This window comes from Glycine max, chromosome 7 (genome assembly GCF_000004515.6).
Source record: "Glycine max cultivar Williams 82 chromosome 7, Glycine_max_v4.0, whole genome shotgun sequence".
Taxonomy (NCBI): domain Eukaryota; kingdom Viridiplantae; phylum Streptophyta; class Magnoliopsida; order Fabales; family Fabaceae; genus Glycine; species Glycine max.
In genome coordinates, this window is record NC_038243.2 from 43,547,205 (window position 1) to 43,567,803 (window position 20,599).

A 20,599-nucleotide genomic window follows, 5' to 3' on the forward strand; every position below is an offset into this window, starting at 1 on the left:
AATTAATTACACGTAACATATGTTAACATGATTCTGTCTAACAACATCATGAGGAATTAAAACTAGCATTTTTTGTGAAATTTGATGACTTAAAAAGATAATTTCAAAGACAAAAAATATCAACCCAAATTTAAGAGATAAAAATTTTATTTAAACAATTAATTTTTTCTGAAGAAATATGGGCAAAATAATCACATATTTTATTTATAAATATTTAAATAGCATTTATTTAATTAATTTTTAAATTTTTATAATATAATATTATTTTATTACAATAATCACATGATTCTTTCTTTAAATTTCTTGGCTAATTATTTTTAATAATTATAAAAATAACTAAAATTATTATCAATGATTGATTTCTAAGTAAAATAAATCTTAAACTAGTATTATAGCATGTGCAACAGAGGCTAAATACACAATTAAAACTTATAGAAAGTTACTTCTAAATATATAAATTATATTATAATTAAATTGTATAATCAATAAATATATTGGTACTTAAAATTATACTTAGGTTTATAATAAATAATTTATTTTATGATATATTATTATTTTTAATTATTGATGTTTTAAAAAAATATTGAAATTTAATTTAGAACTAATTTTTTTTTTCAAAGATAGAACTAAAGATATAAAAATAATAGATGGAAAGAAATAAAAACTAATGTAAATAATTCAATTGATATTAAAAGTATAAGAATATATATTTTAATGCTGCTTAGTTCTGATTAGTGACAAAGTGGTATGCTGTAAGAAAAAAGATACACGTTAGAAGAGCGTGCTTGAATTTTAAAGATAAAATATAAACTTAAAATTAGTTTCAATTACTATTTAGTGGCTAAGATAGAAAGATGAAATGTAGCTATTTTAAATTTGTGTACAAAATTGCAAAATGAAATATAGGTTATGACCAAAATTGCATTGAAGGCTAATTAAAAAAAGGGGTTTTATTTAGAGAAAAAACGATAGGGTCTGAAGCATAAACGTCGTCGTATAGTATCTGTGGACGGTTGAAACATGGGCGGAAAAAAACAAAAACAGAAAATCGGAATGATTGATTATAGGGGTCTGTTTTGGGTGTCTTGGATCAGCGTGCTTTCTGATAGATAAGGGGTTTTTGTAGGGTTTATTCTATTCATCCAAAAACAATGGGGTCTTTGGAAAATAATGGAGTAGACAAAGCAAGGGATGAACAAGAACCAATTCTAATGGAGCAAAGCCAGAGGTTTTGCATGTTCCCCATTCGCTACAAGCAAATTTGGGAGATGTACAAGAAGGCTGAAGCCAGTTTCTGGACTGGTTCGTACTTATTTACTGTTTCATTAATCATTCCATAAACTAAACTTCATTCCTTTCATTATAATTTTGTTCCTTAATTTCCACTTTTTCCTCTGCTCTGCTTTAATAACATTTCACTTCCACGCATGGGAATTCAACACAGTACTGATGTTATCGAAATTCTGAGTAATCCATTCCCAGCGCCGAATTTCAATTTCCATATTTATTTATTTTGTATGTTGCCTGAGTACTCTGTTTGTGTCACACATGTTTCATGTCCCGTCTTTTCAATATGGGAGATTTGTCTGTCACTTCTAGATTTCATTTGCATTCTTTTTTTCAACCTCTCTGTCTCAACGTCGTTTGGAATTTGAATGAAACGAGGGTAGGTATTTAACATCCATACAGAGCCAATTGACTTTTTCGAAATAGATTTTTCTTTTTTTTGTAGGCTCTGATGCTATTACAAAATATTGTGGGATTTTGTTTTTCATTCTCCCTTATATATATATATATATGGAGAGGAGAATGGGGCACAACCAATGAAGACTCATTCATGAGGACTACGGCGTAAATTTTAAACTGTATAGAGATGATGCAAATTTTTCAACCATTAATTTGAGCATTTTAATATCTATTAGTAATTAAATCATATTGGGTTTAGTTTGTGCAGATTAATGACTACGTTTCTGATAAAACCAAAAATAAAGTAGAATATGATGCTATGTAATATGAAATCATCACATGCTTAGATTGAGAATAGAGTTGATCAAGGTGCATATTACACTGATACTGAAACAGTATTGCGTCTTGCCCACTGAACACCTTGAAATAATACTGAGCATTCGATTTATGTTTTATAATGTGTTTTATATATATTTGAAGTATATGGTCACTTTTTTTTTGGCAAAGTGAGCCACCCTTCAAAGCTGTAATTGAGCCATATAGTTTTTATGTGATTGGCTGGATTAAGCATTCTGATCATTCAATTTTAATAACTTGGAAGTTGGTTACAGCTGAAGAGGTTGATCTCTCTTATGATGTACAACATTGGGAGACCTTGTCTGTCTCTGAGAAGCACTTCATAACACATGTCCTAGCTTTTTTTGCTGCTTCTGATGGAATTGTCTTGGAGAATTTGGCTGCAAGGTTTCTGAGTGATGTTCAAATTCCCGAGGTAATGTTTGTTTAAAGCTTGTGTTTTACTTATTTTGTTAATGTCTCACTAACTCTGCTTTCAAGTTATCAAAGTAGCTTTTATATTTGTGACAACATATTACTGACTTGCCTAAGATACTTGTTAGATTGAATAATCAGTGGTGGAATCTGCTGCTGTTCGCTTTATGCTATATATTTATTCTACTTTTCAAGGAGGAGCACTTTAAATTTTCATAGTAGTTTTGGTTTAACATTACTTTTTAAAAAAATAAATTCAAATTTTTTAGACACCCCCCACTTGGCCATTATTCATTTCTTGGCAGCATTTCATCTGTTGACTTATTGTTTAGTATTTAACCATCAGACTATGATTATTGGCAGGCTCGGGCATTTTATGGGTTTCAGATAGCAATGGAGAATATTCATTCAGGTATAGCTTGTAGTTGATGTCTTCTTCTCTTCCTTAGCATAATGTCTGGTTGCTTCCTGATTTGAAGTTTTATTTTTGTCAGAGATGTACAGCTTGCTGCTGGAGACGTATATTAAAGATTCAAGAGAAAAACATAAATTATTCAATGCAATCGAAAATTTGCCTTGTGTTGCAAGGAAGGCAGAATGGGCATTGAGTTGGATTCATAGGTGACTAATTAATTCTATTCACACTCTGAATAACAAGGTTTGTTAATTCAATGAACCAGTTAAAGGTTGGCCCTGTCTGAAGAAATTGACTGGCTGGCCTAATGGGCTAGCCTGCTAGGCCAAAATATAGATATTTGAGAAATATACTGCCAGTCTGCCAGTGACTTTTGGGTTTATGTTATCTACTACTTTCTCATCGAAAATCAGAGTGAAACCACTGGTAACATAAAAATTGTTTGTGAAAAGAAAGAAATATTAAAAATGAATTGTACGTGAGCTGTGTATATTGTTCATTCATATTATTTCTGTAGACTTTTATTCATGTACTTGTTTAGAAATCAAGCACAGAATTAATACATGTGTAATGTGTATGTCCAATATGTACGGAGTTACTTCAGTGCTACTTTACAAAAAGGCATTGAAGTTTGTGGTCTATAAACTTCTGGATGGAGGCTTTTATGTGGATCCATTTACTTTATTATTTAATGGGGATATACACACTTCATTCTGTGAACAACTCTTTAGTTTCTTCATAGGAAATATTGCTCCATCTTTTTGTGAATTGTGATCATAAACTTATTAGATTTTATGTTTTGCTGTTATCTGCTCTTTCTTTTGTTGTTACTTTCTTTAACTTTGTGTTGCTTCATATCTTCTAATGGGAACATAGAAATTGCTTTCTAATGACTTTTCTTCATGTATGAACTACAGTTCCACTTCATTTGCAGAGAGACTTGTTGCTTTTGCATGCGTTGAAGGGATATTTTTCTCAGGAAGGTAGTTGTCTCAAGAAAGAACAACTTATAGGCCTTTCCTTGTTTCTTTATGTGAGTTATGATGTCCTACTTTCTGCGTAACTTCAATTGGGATTTGCTTTCAGCTTCTGTGCCATATTCTGGCTTAAAAAGAGAGGATTGATGCCAGGTTTGACATTCTCAAATGAGCTAATCTCTAGAGATGAGGGCCTTCATTGTGATTTTGCTTGTCTTCTGTACAGGTAGCGTTGACCTTTTCATTCATTATTCTAAATAGAATGAAAATGTATGGATGTACTGGAATATGTTCTCATATTTGTTTTGGAGAATTGATAAGATTTTGAGGAGGAAACTATTAGTCAATGCATTGTTATTGCCTGCAGTTTGTTACGGAAGCCGCTAATTTCTGATCAGGTTCATAAGCTTGTACACGAAGCTGTTGAAATTGAAACTGAGTTTGTGTGTGACGCCCTCCCCTGTGCATTGATTGGCATGAACTCAGTGCTCATGAGCCAGTACATAAAATTTGTTGCTGACAGGCTGTTGGTATGACAATAAAACTTTTCATTTTACTTGTGTAAGATGGGAAGGGAAGTTGATTCTCTCCCCTTTCCCCTTCCACTGAGGTTGGTTAACTGCTTTTCTTTTTACCCTTCAGGTTGCCTTGGGGTACCAAAGAAAGTACAATGTGGAAAATCCCTTTGATTGGATGGAGTTTATTTCTTTGCAGTGAGTATTCTATAGATCTAGTTTATTCTATTATTTCTATATTATTGTTCTTGAAAAAATATTGATTTGAATTGATTAATGAGCTTCAGCTAGGTCTGACCTGTATTCAGTGCATTGCATATTTATACCATTTTAGAGTATGCTCTTATTTTAATTCCTGAACGTACACACGGTGCCTATTAATATTATTGAGTTGTATTCTCATTTACTAAATGAAACATGCCTTCTGGATACGCTGGTATTCAAAAATTCTTTCTTACTTTGCAGCATTTTTTGGCCGAGCAAACACATCTTATCTTGGGCTATTGTTGCTTGTTTTTGTGTTAAATGCATACCTTATTCATTGTTACTCAGTGTTGATCTTAGTATAACTCATGATTGCGCAGAGGAAAGGCCAACTTTTTCGAGAGAAGGGTGGGTGATTATCAAAAAGCGTCTGTGATGTCAAGCCTCCAAGATGCCGGGAAAAACTTTGTTTTCAAGCTTGATGAGGACTTCTAATTATGATTTATCTGTTTCAGCTTCAATTATTCTGCGGATATACTGAATTAGGCATCGGAAATTTCATTTACTATTTTTTTTTTCAGTAACATGTTTAGTCTACACACATAACTTAAGTGATTCCTAGCCGCTGGTATCTATCTGCACTCAGGTCACTTGTATAATATGTTTCGTTATATTCTTAATGGCATGTAATATTTGTAACGGTAGCCAAAACGGCCTAGTCATAGTCATTAGTGATTATGGTTGAGTTTGTTTAAATTTAAAATAAAAATATTTTTTAAAAAAATAGGTAGGATTTACTTATTAAAATGAATAAAAAAATTATTTTTTTAAACAGAAACAGTTTAAATAAAAATATTAAAAAAACAAAAAAATACTTATTTTATTAAAATAAATATTTATTTCAACAAATAAATTTAAATAAATTCATCCTGAATCTTGTATCTTAAAGGACTCCGTTAATAAGGAGCCACAGAGTTATTATCTATCATGTCTCTTCCTCTTGAAAAGGAAGGGAGCTGAGATAGCTTTAGCACTTGATTTGTTGGCTTCCTTTTTCTTGCATTTGGCTTGGTTCTGCCATCCATTATAAATTAAAACTGTAGTACTGAAGCAGCGCACGTGGATACATTTCTTGGATAAAATGAATTGATTGAATAATATTATAGCGTGAATCATTGAAGGTGGTGCCTTAAACGTGAATCAGATGTAGTTCAATGGTCCATTGATTTCAATTTTTCTTTTTCTCCATTGAACCATTTGTCATTCTGTTAATCTGGTCCACATATTTCTTTTTGCTTGTTAAAACTAGGTTGAATTATTCTTATAATTACAATTTTTTTTATATTAGTCTCTATACTTGAAGAACATTTCTTTTAATCCATATACATACATTTTTTAATCTTTTTTAATTATTATAATTAACATTTCTTTTGTTTTTGTGCTAATGTTACTTTTTTTGTGCTATGATTTTATGTGCTTTAGCATGTATAAATGTTTTTTTTATACTAATAACATGTATACATGTTAATTACTACTAATACTCTTGTTATATTAAAAACAATTCTTTTTCTTTCAACCAAATACTCTGTCTTCAGTTTTTAATTGATTGGTATAGATTTTAACTTAAATAACCAAATACATTTAAATAATAATACTAATAATTTATTTACCAATCACATTATAATCTTTTAAAAAATTCCTTGCTATATTTAAAATTACCTCATATACTAAACAAAATTATTTTGATCAAACTAACTTATAAATTAGTCGAACCAACTTATATTCTATTAGAGTAACTTATCATTTTTGGATAAACATTAATAAAATTTATTTTGAATTAAATTAATTTTAATTTTGGTTAAAATTAATTTTGAAAGGATGTAATTTATGTTTGGATTTTTTTAAAAAAAATTAATAGTAAAATATAGCATAAATTTTTTTAATCACACAAAAAATTATCTAAAGTCACTTTTAACTTATAATAATAGATTCCTAACTCAGAATTAATTTGTCATCATGAAACTAAATAAGTAAAAAATTACTTAAAAATAACTGATATTTTAACATGATTATCCAACGAAAAATCAGATACACACCTAGATTCATCACATTCTAATTTCTCAATTTCTCTCACAGTTTGTTAACTCTCTTAATCAAACTCCAAGGCTATCTACATCAAGATCAAGGAGTAAGATAATAAAAAAAGGATTGACATTTGACCTTCGAGACACATCGAGATTTAGATAACATGCAGTGCACGGGTCATGGGTGATGTTATATATTACGTCGCCAATGATGGGATATGTTACTCAAACACAAACTGCTCAGCTAAATCGGGGAATTCTATAAATCATTCTACACATTTGTGTGTTTTCAACGTAGGAATTCAAACTGCATATATTAATAAGAAAATGAAGCAAATACACAACCAAACAAAAAGTCAGAATAATGAGAATATAACAAAGTAACCTTCGAGTGAAAAGACTAAATTTCAAGAAAGAACAAATATAAAGGAAACCAAAAGTACTAACACCTCGAATTTTCTTCGCAGTTTCAAATTGTTAAGTACACAGCACTCCTTCGGAAATCAGCATCTCGCAGTTTCGTGAAAAAATCCAAACAAAACACAAGAAGAAAAAAACTGCGTATGGCGTGTACATTTTAGTAGTCTTCCTTTCAATTAAGTTTCCCTGAGCAGCCAGCGTGTACGATTCAGTTTTTTCTTTCTTCGTCAACTACGTCACAATCTTTTAATTAATGTCATACATACAGTATCAAGATCAACATGATATGTTAGAATGTTAAACATGTACTGTTCACACACAGATAGTAATTAAAAGTGGTACGTACGTGGCTTTCTTACAGAGCATAAATTAAGGAAAGAAAGGAAAATAAAATAAAATAAACACCACCACCACCACAAAAATTGTTTTCACTTTCGGGTTCTTAAAATTATAAAAAGGAATCAATTTGTTTGTATGATTTCGGTAAAGTGTTAAATAGGTGAAACACAAAACGTAACAACAAATTTATTGATCTCATTAATTAGCACACATATGTAATGCAACGAAATTACAGCGCTGATGTGAACGGATATACCACTTTGTGTTTTTTTTTTACAGAATACCACTTTGTTAGTAATGAATAAATACGAACTAGAGAGAATTTTAATACTTTGCCACACATGTTATATGAGTTTATCAGAGTAAAGTAACACAAAATAACTAGTATTACGCATATAAATAAATACTCAATTAAAATACTAATTAAATGAACATGCTAATGATGAAAGGTTAGCCTTTAAATAATAATTTTAGTTAATAATATTATTTTTAACAGAATTGCCGTCAAAGCATCGCAAGCAATGACTTAATTACGACAATTTCTATAAACAAAACCAAAGCAAATTTTAAAAGGGAAAAGCAAGCGTTTGCCTTCTTAAAAACATCAGGGAGGATGACAAATTGTCAAAAACTCTTTTTATTTAATTAGTTATTACTTGTTTATCTCATATTTTATTCGTTTACCAATTATTAAAGGCATTAAGACAGCACAAGCAATTCGTGAAGTGTACTGTGTTGTTCCAAAAAGGCAGCGCCACCTCATCTCGCAATTCTCATCCCTCAAGGTTCCTATGGTCAGACTTGTGAATATTGATGTAAAAGAATACATGCTCCATTAGAGAAGCGTACCAAAGTTGTACATTAAATTAAGGCATTAAGCCAACCCCCCTCACACGTACAACATCATCTACTTTCTCTCTTAAAAACCACACTCTCTTCCTTTCTCAATATCCGCCTCATCAGAACACAAACATATTTTCCCTCCCAAATATTTGTGCTCAAAAAACACACTTCTCATCAAGACATAGTTGATAAACATATGGGCACTCTAGTGGGACATGTGGCTCCAGGTTTTGGTTTCTTGTTGATAGGTTTGTGGCACCTCTTTAACCACATCAAGCTCCACGCCCTTAACCCAAAGTCCTACAAGGGCCCATCATGGTTCCCAAGTGCCAAGTTCAGATACATAGAGCTTGTGCTCATCATGGTTGGCTCCACAGCCTCCGTAGCCATGGAACTCTTCATAGGCCCTGAGCGGCACCAACCTCTTGACCCAGATGGAACCATTCCCTCCAACCATCTCCACAACTTCGAGCACTCTTCAATCTCCATCACCTTCTTCCTCTACGCAGCATGTGCCATCATCTTGGACCGGGCCCGAGTCCAGGCCCAATTCGAACTAACCCAATTGCTTGGGGCCATAGCCTTTGCCCAACAACTGCTTCTCTTCCATCTTCATTCCGCGGACCACATGGGCCCAGAAGGACAATACCATCTTTTGTTACAGATTTTGGTCTTTGTTTCAGTCTCCACCGCCCTCATTGGAATTGTGCTCCCCCATAGCTTCTTGGTCAACTTTGTTCGCTCCGTCAGCATATTCTTCCAGGGTTTGTGGCTTATTGTGATGGGCTTCATGCTTTGGACACCTTCACTCATACCCAAAGGTTGTTACATGAACGACGAGGATGGTCACATGGTCGTTAGATGCTCTTCTCACGAGGCACTTCACCGCGCTATTTCACTTGTCAACATCGAATTCAGTTGGTTCATTATCGGTGTGACCGTTTTTGCGGTTTCTTTGTACTTGGTTTTGGTAAAAGTTTATGGGGAGAAGAAGGTGGAGTATTTTTCGTTGGGGAATGAGGATGAAGAGTCAAACGACGACGTTGAGTCACAAAAGAGCGGTGCCTTTGATCACAGCAGCAAAAGCTTCATTCAGGTGGGCAAAATCTTTTCTCAAAATGACATGGAAAGGTAGATAGATATGTAGAGAGTGCGTGATGAAAGTATGTTCATGTTAATTTGTGATTAGTGGTTGGGTGTGTACAGGTGTCTTTTAATTAGGAGTTAAATTAATTAATTTAGTCAGCAACAAAGTAGTTGGCTAAAGGAATGTTGTGCATGTGGGTAGTTTTGTAAGGGAATTATTTTGATTTGATTGTGCTTGCTAGTTGGGGCAAGAGTGTTTGCTGTTGTTCAAAGTTGGCGATGACGTACAGTTACAACGTGCTTTGCATAGTCTTTTACTTTTTTATTCACAAATATTATTTGTTAATTTTTATTAATGAAAAAAGTTAAATCTACAACCTCTCACCTTCTCTTTTCACTATCCAAATAATCTTATATTTTCAATAATGCGATCTACTTCTAGCTAGCCAATCTTCGATCTACTTCTTCATTTCATGCAGAAATCTCTATTAGTTTCTCTCCATGAATGACCTGTTATTTGCGTGAAATTGTGTATACAATATAATTAAGAAGTGTATGGATAAATTAAAATAATTCTAAAGGTTTAAACATATATGAAGAATTCTATTTTCGGTTCTTTTCTTGCCACAAATGCGCCATCCCCCACCCCCGCATGCGCCAAATAAGGTAGGGGTTTATAACGACTCTAATTTACACAGTAACGCAGACTCATCTTATGTTAAATATATAAACGCAAGGCTATTTGTTTGTTATCACTTATCATGTATTAGAAACTGGGATAAATAATATTTCTTTAGGAAAAATAGGAGCGTACCCTTAAGTTTGAGGGAAAACTATACTCATCCATTCGCTATATCTTTTATCTCATTTTTTCTCTCTTCTGTTTTAGTCAGATTACCTATCACATTCATTATTAATCGTTTTCGAATGTAGTATATATATGGGATGTATAAAAGAGAAAGATAAAAGAAAAAAGTAAAACAAGAAAAAGGTGATCAATGTGTTGTAAAAGAGAGATAAAAAAAAAAGAGAGAGGAGAAAGTGAATGTATTTTAAATTTTAAGTTTTAAATATGAATTTTCTTCATTTGTATTTAAGATTAGTTATTATTCATATTTAAATGAAGATTTATTTAAAAAAAATAAATCATTATATTTATTGTTCAATTGAGTAAATACATCACAAACTATTAAGAATATACCAAACATTTTAAAAAAGGTAACTACTTTCGTGTTACTTTAATTTACACTAGTTATGTATTATTCAATATGTCTTATACATTAGACAATTCAATTTAAATTTTTTATTTTTGTAATTAAAGTCTGAAGAATTTTTAACAAATTTGATATTTTTATTTTTATTTGATTTTTAATTTAATATTTTATTAAAATACCATTTAATCCTACCTAAATTTACTTGTTCGTTGTCGTGTTTCTCCATAACAACTTAAAGGTTGTTATTACATAATAACCGTCTTTGAATGTCGACCAGATGTAACTATCAAAGGCGGTTATTACATAATAACCGTCTTTGAATGTTACATCTGACGGTTATTATGTAATAACCGCCTTTGATAGTTACATGTCCTCGAGATTCAAAGACGGTTATTATGTAATAACCGTCTTTGAATGTTGAACGAGACACTGCATTCAAAGACGATTATTACATAATAACCGTCTTTGAATTGTTCTAACTTTCAAAGACGGTTATTATAATAATCGTCAAAAAAAGAAATTGTGTTTCAACGACGTTATATACAACGACGATTTACAACTGTCGTTAAAAGCACTTAATAACCGTCGTAAAAAGCCATTTTTCTAGTAGTGAAAGAAAATAGAAAACTTCCCTCCAGCAAGTGCAGGTAGCAGCGGAAGAAGAAGCAGCCCTTGGGCCTCACCCGAATTCGAGTTGTGGATGGTAAACCCCTCTTTATAGTGTTATTTGTGTCAGTAATCCACCTAATGCTCATGCCAATATTGCTGGTAAGTTTTTTACTCTGCACAGACCAAGAAGGGCCATGTAACTTCTCACTAGTCTCTCGTTCTATTTATCTAACTATGGTAATGGTACACACACGTGTCATTATTTAATTATCGCAACGATCAAATTTTCTTTGGTTGTTATGGAGAACCACCGGCAACGATCAACCAGAGCAAGACATTGAATTAGCTAGGGATTGAGTTTGGAAGAGTAAGGCTTGAATGGTCTTTTAATAAAACATTAAATTAAAAATTAAAATAAAAAAAAATTGTTAAAATGTCCTGTAGAAATAAATAAAAATTAAACTGAAGAATTGTTTGATGTGTCAATGTATGTCATTTGACTTTATATGATTAAACCATCCATAATTCTGGTGAAGTAATCGTCTTTAAAAAAATACTAAGAAAGCCTATTACCATCAAATAAATATATCAGTTTTTGTTTTTGATATTAAGTAAGCAACTTGTATTTGAATATCCATAAATTTTAAATATTTTATCAATCCATCTTATTTCTTTTTTCCTATCACATTACATCATCAATCAAATCAATAATTTATTTTTCCTTTATTTCTATCTCTCTCATGGTGTTGATACTAAGAGGGTGTACAAAATATTTTTCTAAGCAAAAATATCAAGATCCACAAGGATCAAGAAATAATAAAATAAAGTTGGAGTAATATCTAACCAAATATAGGAGTGTGTAAAAGAATTGATTCAGATTGAATCAAATTATAATCAAATTTAAATTGAATTGATTTTTTTTAAAATTAGTTTAAGAAAAAAAGAAGACACTATTTTATAAAATCAATTTGGTTAATTGAATTATCTTTACAAAATTATTTCAGTTAACCGAATTGATTTTTATTTAAATATTTTTTTTAATTAGAAAAATAATTTTAAAACTAGTTTGAAAATAAGTTTAAAATTAACTTAATTCTTAAAACCAGTTTAAAAATCATTAAAAATTAATTAAGTTCAGAACCATTTTTTAAAAATTAGTTCGATTTTGAATTAGTTTTATAATCAAATTGATTATTTAAATATAAAATCAAACCAATTAAAACATTTCAAAATCAATTCACTTTAATTTTTTTACCGAATTAGTTTTTATACTCCCTGACCAAACACCCTAATTAGCAAAGGTCCAAGTCCTTACCATTTTTATATTACTCCCACTTGTTGATTTTTATCTAATATGTGGTGCTTAAGAAATGTTTGGCATAATTAGCTGGCCAAAGAATCTTCCCTAACATTAAATAAAGCCATAAGTAAAACTATCATCAAGCCAAGAGACATAAAGAAATTTGTCTGTATGAGTAGAGCTGTCTTATGAAAAATCCTCATCGACTTCCTTAATGCACGGTCATATTATATATATATACGTCGCTCAAAAAGAATAAAGCATATATATGCCCATCTCGCAAGCAAAACCGAAACCCTCCTTAGCAGCAATCACCTCTCCTACATGTGAGCATTCATGTCCCCACTTAATTTGACGGACTTATGAAGCTCTCGCATCCTATTTCCTTTAATTTCACCATATATCCCCACACCACACGGCCAACAACATTCCTCTTTGCATTAATTAAGGAAATTACAGAAAGAAATAGAACACATGCGTACAAAATGATTGCATCCAATGTTACGGGAACTGCTGCACACCCCACTAAAATACTATCCTATTTGATTCCCAACCACTTGAAGAGATGATGAGAACACGAGGAGTACAAACGACATGCTTGCAAGCTAACCCTCCAAAAAATACTTGCTTATTTATAGAGATTTTGGATTTGCAAGTAGACCCACCCCTTTGACAACGAGGCTTGGAAAATACTTGCTTATATATACGACAATTAATATTGCATTCTCGTGTCACAAAATCAGTTGGCAAAAACCACAACCAAAATTAACTGAAAAAAACCATAGACTTGAAATAATTGCTTTTGTTAGCTGCTGCATGCATGCATGTACTCACTTGCATATACACATGTGCATCATTTCTATAGCCCCCAAAAATCTTCTAAACAAAATAGACTCTCACGGCCACTGGACAATAAAGGAAAAGCATCAACACCTCGAATTTTCTTCGCAGTTTCGAATTGTCAAGTACAAGTGTCGTAAAAAATCCAAAGAAAAACACGGAAAAAAAAAGAGCAGCCAGATTGTTCAATTCTATTCAGATTTTCTTTCTTCTTAACTATATATGCCACAATCTTTTTAATTTTTTTTCTTGGATAATCCAAAAAAATATGTTTAAAAGCTAATTAAGAACACAATGCGCAAGAAATGCTCTCTTAATTAGCATAAGACAGAAGTACATACAACGTGAATGAAAAGAAAAACAATTGTACAGGGTAGCGGGTACCCCTCCCACGCCACAATCTAGTTAGGAGGCAAAATAAAGAATATTAAACAGCTACTGATGATCATACTTACCTGGCTTATTTACAATGACAGATCATACATTAAGGAAGAAAAAACTACTTAAGATAATAACAAACACACCATGCCACCACAAACATTGTTTTCAATTGCGAGTTCATAAAATTATAAAAAAAATCATTTTGCTTTTACGATTTCATCAGTAGTGTTAAATAGGCGAAACTACAAATAACAACAAATGTAATGGTCATATTAACACATATATAGTGCAAATAGCGTCAACATATGAAACACTACAAGTAACAACAAATTTAATGAAATATGGTTCGATCTTAAAAATTGATTTTGTTAGTCTTACAAACTATGACAAATGAACTAAGCTGAACCTAGAGCCTGTTTTGAAAGGGAAAAAACAAACGTTGCCTTTTAAATAGAGGGAAAATGACAAATTGTCCAAACCTCTTTATTTAATTACTTATTTATCTAATGTTATGCGTTTACCAAGAATTAAACGCATTAAAAATCACAAAGAATTCATGGTGTGCCGTGTTACAGAAAGGTAGCTGTAGCACTACCTCAACTCTCAATTCTCATTCATCATTCTAGGGTCATATATATGGCAGACACTAAATAAAAGCTAAGTTTTTCTTTTTTTACCATCTAATAAATGCGGACATATTTATATACTTTTCTTATGACTAAGTTTTGCCCTAAAATCTAGCTGATTATTTTAGCATAGTTGTTCTTTTTAATCATATTTTTTCTATTTATAAAAATTTTATTTTATTTCAGAAATTTGAACTCAGATTGGGCCACTGTAATGTTCATATATATATAAAAGCTAAGCTTACAAGTGAAGGTGAATCCTCCAAAGTTGGACTTTAAAGCGAAGCCAACTCCTCAGTTCTCTCACTACACCTGCAGACCATCAACTTACCCTCTTAAAAACAGTCCTCTCTCTTTTTTCTCTCTCTCTCTTTTTTTTTTTTTGTATGGACAAATAGTTTTGCTAAAAATATTAGTGGAAGGAATTCCAATGTGTGATCTCTCCTTCCTCCTTTCTTACTTTACCCTTAAATCCCCTTCACAACCATCACACCAACCTTATATCTCCCTCTTCCTTTCTCTTTCTGCCTCATAAACACCAACATACTATCCCTCCCAAATCTTTGTGCTCAGAAAACACACTTCTCATTAAGATCATAAATACATACATAGTTGATAAACATATGGGCAATCTAGTGGGACATGTAGCTCCAGGTTTTGGTTTCTTGTTGATAGGTTTGTGGCACCTCTTCAACCACATCAAGCTCCATGCCCTTAGCCCAAAGTCCTACAAGGGCCCATCGTGGTTCCCAAGTGCCAAGTTCAGATACATAGAGCTTGTGCTCATCATGGTTGGCTCCACAGCCTCCGTAGCCACGGAATTCTTCATAGGCCCTGAGCGGCACCAACCTCTTGACCCAGATGGAACCATTCCCTCCAACCATCTCCACAACTTCGAGCACTCTTCAATCTCCATCACCTTCTTCCTCTATGCAGCATGTGCAATCATCTTGGACCGGGCCCGAGTCCAGACCCAATTCGAACTAACCCAGTTGCTTGGGGCCATAGCCTTTGCCCAACAACTGCTTCTCTTCCATCTTCATTCCGCGGACCACATGGGCCCAGAAGGACAGTACCATCTTTTGTTACAGAATTTGGTCTTTGTTTCAGTCTCCACCGCCCTCATTGGAATTGTGCTCCCCCATAGCTTCTTGGTCAACTTTGTTCGCTCCGTCAGCATATTTTTCCAGGGTTTGTGGCTTATTGTGATGGGCTTCATGCTTTGGACACCTTCACTCATACCCAAAGGTTGTTACATGAACGATGAGGATGGTCACATGGTCGTTAGATGCTCTTCTCACGAGGCACTTCACCGCGCTATTTCACTTGTCAACATCGAATTCAGTTGGTTAATCATTGTTGTCACCGTTTTTGCTGTTTCTTTGTACTTGGTTTTGTTCAATCTTTATGGGGAGAAGAAGGTGGAGTATTTTTCGTTGGGGAGTGAGGATGAAGAATCTAACAACGACGTTGAGTCACAAGAGAGCGGCACCTTTGATCACAACAGCAAAAGCTTTATACATACATATGGGCAAATTCTCTTTTCAAAATGATAAGGAAGGGTAGATATATGTAGTGATGAAACTATATATATATATATATATATATATATATAATATGTGTGTGTTAATTTGTGATTATATAGAGGTTGAGTGTGTGGGTGTAGAGGTGTCTTGTAATTAGGAATTAAACTAATAAGTCAGAAACAATGGGGTTGGCTAATGGAACATTGTGAATGTGGGTAGTTTTCATAGGAATATATTGGATTTGATTTAATTTGTTTTTGTTTGCTACTTGGGGCAAGAGTACGTGTCTGCTGCTCTTGAACCCAAGGGATTTGTGTGGTGGAGCAAAACAGTCTTCCATATGACATTTATTCTGATTTGGGATGAGAAAAATGTAAGTATTTTTGTAAGCATGTTTTTGTTGTTCTGATTTGGTGACAGATGTAACAATCTTTAATTATATGCGATCTACTTCTACTTCTACGTTCCATGCAAACATCTCCATTGATTAATTTGTTTTCTATGAATGACCTGTTATCACGTGAAACCACTACTATAAAATATACTTTTCCATCACAATATAACACGGTTCTCATGTGAAATGTAAGAACAAAAATGCGATCACAATTTCTTAAATAAGTAGATATTTCTTTCTCGAGCTTATGAATATCAGGCCACTGTTGATTAAATCTCAGCGCTCTGTCCTCATTACCCACCCTAATCCTAATTCTTCCTCGAGGCCAAACGGCGTAATATAACTGTGTATACAATATTAAGAGGTGTATGTATAGATTATAAGATTTAATCAGGCTCATCTTGTATTTTTGGTTCTTTCCTTGCCACAAATGCACGATTTCTTCTTCTATCAAGAAACTAGTGGTTCATAACATGCATCGAGTCTGATTTACATGGGAGATTCGTCTTATTTTAAATATACACGCAAGGTTATTATGTTTGTTATCATGTATTAATTAGACACCAAGATAAATATTATTTCTTTATTTGATTGCACTAGAATTTTTAGAGACTTAATTTGTATATAATAATTATGGATTTATTTAATCTTGTTGATCCAGTGCAAAATATTATTTTGCGGAATTATGCATGCAGAGTTTTGGACTATGTTTGGCTTAGAGCAGAGAAATTACCTTAGAATGTGGATTTGATTTGATATTAACTCAATCCTAAAAGTTAGTTTATAAAGTGAGATTTATGACCCGAGAAGGCTTGCGGCTTTATGACCCGAGAAGGGATCGGATGCCCTTTATCATCAGAGAAGGAAAAGCAGTCGCGTATTTGGTCTTTGCTTAGAATTGGGGAGTAGGATTTGTTGTTTTTCACAAGAATGGACTACATTGGGACCAAATCTTTGAATAGTTATTGAACATCATTAATTGGGCAAAAATCCCAATGTATCCAAATGAATATTCTATTAAGGGAGAAGAAAAAACAAGAAAAATATAAATATCATCGTTTGCAGATACTGTTCAACATGTAGTGAGGGAAAATATATATATACATCATATATATATATATATATATGATAAATTGTTAATGCATGGGATGTTTTTGTGTGTAGGAGAGGGAAAAAAATGAAAAATGTTTAATGTATACTTAATATGTTATTTAACACTTAAAAAAGAAAAAAAGAAAAAAAAATAGATAGGATCCAATTTATGATATGACAAAAGATAGAAATAGAAAAAATATTGATAAAATATTTAAAATAAAATAATATTTATGATCATTACTAAAAATAAATTATAAATATAATGATTATTCAATACTTATTAAGAAAGATGAAAAAATATAAGAATATATATATATATATATATATATGATATTATATTCTTAGTTTTTTTTCTCTCTCACTAAGTATTAAATATAATATTTACACACACAACATATCAATTATCATATATATGATAAGATGTGAATGGGATGTTTATGTTTGTGTGTGTTCATGTAATAAAGGGAAAAAAAAAGAGTATAAATATCGTAATTGATATGTTATGTGTGTAAATATTATTCCATACTTAATGAAGGAGAATATATATATATATATATATATAAAAGTATGAATAAAGTGTTTTAAAAATAAAGTGTCTTCTAATCAATACTCTGTGTTTGTGTGTTAATGTGATGTTTATAAAATCATTTTCTTAAATAGTAGTCGAGTTTTATAATTGTTTAAACAAGAATTTGGTTTTTGATTTATTTCACTTGCCATTCTGGACCGGACTCTTAAAAAAAATCCTTGGATCCTGTACAAGATTTTTCAACAAAGAACATATCATAAAAAGAGAAAGTAACAAGTCATAGTTTAGCACACCTACACTGCAACTGCAGTGAGACACAAGAAGCTTCCCTTCCCTTGCTTTTGCACTTCAATTATTATTCAAAAAAATTCATCAAAAAAAGAAAGTGCGCATGTGGCTACATGGATGGAAAGTAATCAAGTACTGAAGTTTCAAACTTGTGCCCCCAAAATTTCAAACCTTCAAAAAGTTGTGTTGAAAATTAAATCATTCCAAGCTCATCGCCTTAGCCCTAATGGCAATAAATCTGGCCTCTCCCACAAAATACATTGCATGATTTTCATGTGCTGGCCTGACTCCCTAATTCATGCATTGCCCCCCTCACATACACACAAGGTCAGATGACAGAGCTGTCAAATTTGGCCCACTAAGTCCGTTTTTACAGTTTGTGGAATTTCTCAAATTTCAATTATATAATATAATTCCTGATATTTTTTTTTTCCAATTTGATTGGGAGAAAAACAAAAGAAAGTACTACAAAATTTCAAAATCCAGTTGCTTAATCACATGAGCTACATCTACATACAATACAATTAATATCCAATTCTCCCCCTCTTTAGCAATATTCCATGAGAAATAGGAATTGTTCACCTTTATGGTGGAGTTTAAAAGCTATTGTTGCTTTGTCTCAAGCCCTAGCCAATACAACACAAGTTATAGGTCTCCTATTTATTTCATGCTGAATTATTCAGTTCTGTTTTGTCATCTTCTAGTTGTTCCAATTTCAAATGGACCTCATATTTCTTAATAGCAATCAGCAAAGCATTCACTCTCTCTCTAATATATCTTCCACCACTGACACACACATAATTTGAACATAAATTCAGTGTTTCCCTAAAGGGAATGTTGCCACGCTGGTCCTGTGTAGTCTCAGTTAGTCACATCCTGAACTACACAGATCACCAAACTTTGTCCATCACTGTTCTTTAAAAGATACAACAGATAGTAGTCACAGTAGGTCTCCCCACCAGCCTGGAACTTTCTTTTCTCACATTTCTGACCAAAAACAAAACAAAACCCAACACTTGAAATAACATGTCCCCAGTTTGATCACAAGTGGCCTCCATCTCATTGGTGTAACTATACCTCTTTGTGACTCAAATTTCATCTTGCCAATTTTACTAGGACCCATTCTAGCTGGATATCTTTAGGACTAATCCCAAAGGTCCACAAAGATTAGTTATACATGCTAAGGATCTTATCTTAGACACTTTATGCTTAAAGATAAGATGTAAGGCTGTGGGAGCGTTTGAGTGCCAATCCTTTTTGATAAATAGTGTGAGACATTATTTGACAAGCTTGTAAGTCACATGCTGAACCCATTTTTAAGTAGAACAAATCAAGGTCTTGGAAGTAGGAGTGGACCAAAGAGGGGGAGTGATGTTGAAGTTCTGGTTTATCTTTGTTGGGTTCATCCCCAAGGCTTAAGTGAAAATCATTTCATGCCTTTCATTTGAATTGCTTGATGATCAAGAAAGTTAAAAAGGGTCCTCTGTTTGAGAGGATAAGGTGTTAGCTTTAGCTACACTACTATTGAAGATAAGGCTGGTGTTCTTGTACTTGCTAATCGCTTTCAGGGAAGCGACATTCACTAATGGCCGGCATGATTTAACTAAAAACTTAGCGTCTCAGTTGAATTTGGAAAGAGAAGGCACGTGATTTTGATGTGAAATTCAAGTACAAGTGGAGCCTTAACATGAGCGCGTGCAAATCCAACACGTGGATCCAATCACTAACTACATTTGAATTGAACCTCCTGCCACGTCGGATTTTATCTTCAATAAATTGTGCCCAAATTGGAGCTACATGCACAACTTCAAAAGGAAACATGGGTAGGAGATTTTCCAAGTTGAGGAGAATGGTGAGGCAACAAAGAGGGAAGTTTTACATTATGAGGGTGTGTATCTCTATGCTTCTAAATTGGGATAAGCACTCTTAGCCCACAAACACATTTTTTGTGTTTCCACCAGCTTTGAGGTGTCATCATCTAGCTCAATGGCTTTGACCGTTATACATTAGCATTTAATGAAATTGTGTGGTTAACATTCTATGGAGTGTAATTTGGGGCTGAAATTTTTTGGAGCAATGTATAAACTCCCAACACCAACTTTGTTTTGTTTTTTTAATGTCTGTTGCTAATTACTTTAGAAAGTATGTACATACTGTCGAAAGCACCTGGTTAATTAGTGTAATTCTTTTTTTTTTTTTGTTTCATGCCTTTGAAAGTAAACTCATTCCAGCAGAAATTAATGTTATGATACTAATTGGATTGGATTATTGACAGCAAATAAATAGAAATCAATGTCCTTCTTAAAGCTTTTACATTTGTACGATTGGAATCTCGTGCATAAATTACTTAACTTGGCTATGTTCTACGTAAATACAAAAAAAAATTATCTTCAATTTTCACCCGAACACGCTATGTTACGTGATCTGTTAAAAAGCTGATAATGAATCACAACATTC

General features: G+C 32.7%; 2 protein-coding genes and 1 pseudogene across 2 annotated transcripts; all 3 read left to right on the plus strand.

Moving 5' to 3' along the window:
* The first annotated feature begins 1,048 nt into the window (after positions 1 to 1,048).
* LOC547521 (ribonucleotide reductase small subunit) lies at positions 1,049 to 5,306 on the plus strand. Its single transcript, NM_001250804.2, has 9 exons — positions 1,049 to 1,302; positions 2,298 to 2,458; positions 2,821 to 2,869; positions 2,952 to 3,078; positions 3,790 to 3,855; positions 3,959 to 4,075; positions 4,217 to 4,379; positions 4,492 to 4,562; positions 4,949 to 5,306. Exons 1-9 carry the CDS (start codon positions 1,152 to 1,154, stop codon positions 5,061 to 5,063), a joined length of 1,020 nt encoding a protein of 339 aa, NP_001237733.1. The 5' UTR covers positions 1,049 to 1,151; the 3' UTR covers positions 5,064 to 5,306.
* A 3,056-nt stretch (positions 5,307 to 8,362) lies between these two features.
* On the plus strand, positions 8,363 to 9,629 carry LOC100803168 (uncharacterized protein). Its single transcript, NM_001317532.2, has one exon. It carries the CDS (start codon positions 8,451 to 8,453, stop codon positions 9,387 to 9,389), a length of 939 nt encoding a protein of 312 aa, NP_001304461.2. The 5' UTR covers positions 8,363 to 8,450; the 3' UTR covers positions 9,390 to 9,629.
* Positions 9,630 to 14,526: 4,897 nt separating this feature from the next.
* Positions 14,527 to 16,264, plus strand: LOC100781393 (transmembrane protein 45A-like; annotated as a pseudogene).
* Positions 16,265 to 20,599: the final 4,335 nt, after the last annotated feature.

Excerpts from the sequence above, each read along its gene's own strand:
- LOC547521 (NM_001250804.2), top strand. The coding sequence starts at position 1,152 with ATGGGGTCTTTGGAAAATAATGGAGTAGACAAAGCAAGGGATGAACAA. Across the intron at positions 2,870-2,951 it reads AATGGAGAATATTCATTCAG|AGATGTACAGCTTGCTGCTG; the intron begins GTATAGCTTGTA and ends TATTTTTGTCAG. Across the intron at positions 4,076-4,216 it reads TTTGCTTGTCTTCTGTACAG|TTTGTTACGGAAGCCGCTAA; the intron begins GTAGCGTTGACC and ends TATTGCCTGCAG.
- LOC100803168 (NM_001317532.2), top strand. The coding sequence starts at position 8,451 with ATGGGCACTCTAGTGGGACATGTGGCTCCAGGTTTTGGTTTCTTGTTG.